Below are 1,004 nucleotides of genomic sequence, written 5' to 3' on the forward strand. Positions count from 1 at the left end.
TATGAATCAAAAATGATCCAGAAGAAGAAGAGCCCAACCGTCTCGTCCAGTTAAGTAAACACGACCAAAAGCACGCATTAAGACAAACGCACTTTGTCCTTTCATGTCTTTTCAGGCTATATAACCTGGTAAAACTCTGTCCACAATGGGAGCAGTGGAAGGGCTTTTCTCCTGTGTGTGTCTTCTCATGTCTTTTCACGTGTAATAACCGGGTAAAACTCTTTCCACACTGGGAGCAGTGGTGTCGCCTTGCTGATGTCTCTGGCTCTGGTTCCTCTGAGTCTGGTCTTTCTCCTGCCAAAGACAAACCCAGAGTGTTTATTTAAATAGAGACCTCAATTAAACCTCCATATGATACAACTGTCTTGCTATGAAGTTTAATCTAAATCAGATCGCTCAATAACCTGGGGCCAGTAAAAATATATAATTTAAAAAAACAAAATTATGTCGAGTTCCAACTCGAATCTCGCCGTCATGGAATGTCATGTTTTTAGGCTGAGCAGAGCTCTATAATAATAGATAATGTCATGGTTACAGGCTGAGCAGAGCTCTATAATAATAGATAATGTCATGGTTACAGGCTGAGCAGAGCTCTATAATAATAGAGGACTACAGTATTTAAATCAAATGTCATAGGCTGCATTTGATCCATTGATAATAATGGCAGAGCTCTATAATAATAGAGGACTACAGTATTTAAATCAAATGTCATAGGCTGGTATTTGATCCATTGATAATAATGTTTTGTTGGTGGCCCCACTCTTTGATGGTAAACATCTTACATTGTGGCTTTAAAGGGATATTGTCAGATTCTGGCAACTAGCGTTAGTGCACTGACTGGAAGTCATATCCTGGTTAGAATTGGCTACTGAAACTACCTCTAACTTCCTTCACATCACCCGCTGAGACATATAAATGGTATCCACGAGTTCATCTGACTCTGGGAAAGTAGATAAAAATGGATCCCTTTAACAATTCCTATACTGGACAAAAAATATGAATAG

General features: G+C 39.0%; 1 protein-coding gene across 1 annotated transcript in view; it reads right to left on the reverse strand.

Moving 5' to 3' along the window:
* The window catches only part of LOC112079215 (zinc finger protein 391-like), a gene marked incomplete at its 5' end in the record, with an annotated part of 1,828 nt that extends 1,534 nt beyond the window's left edge, over window positions 1-294 (reverse strand). The window contains one exon of the mRNA XM_024145224.2: window positions 93-294. Coding sequence (XP_024000992.2) covers window positions 93-294 — 202 coding nt within the window. The remainder of the gene's footprint in view (window positions 1-92) is intronic.
* Between the last annotated feature and the right edge of the window lie 710 nt (window positions 295-1,004).

The sequence above is a fragment of the Salvelinus sp. IW2-2015 genome, unplaced genomic scaffold (genome assembly GCF_002910315.2).
Source record: "Salvelinus sp. IW2-2015 unplaced genomic scaffold, ASM291031v2 Un_scaffold7245, whole genome shotgun sequence".
NCBI classification, from domain to species: domain Eukaryota; kingdom Metazoa; phylum Chordata; class Actinopteri; order Salmoniformes; family Salmonidae; genus Salvelinus; species Salvelinus sp. IW2-2015.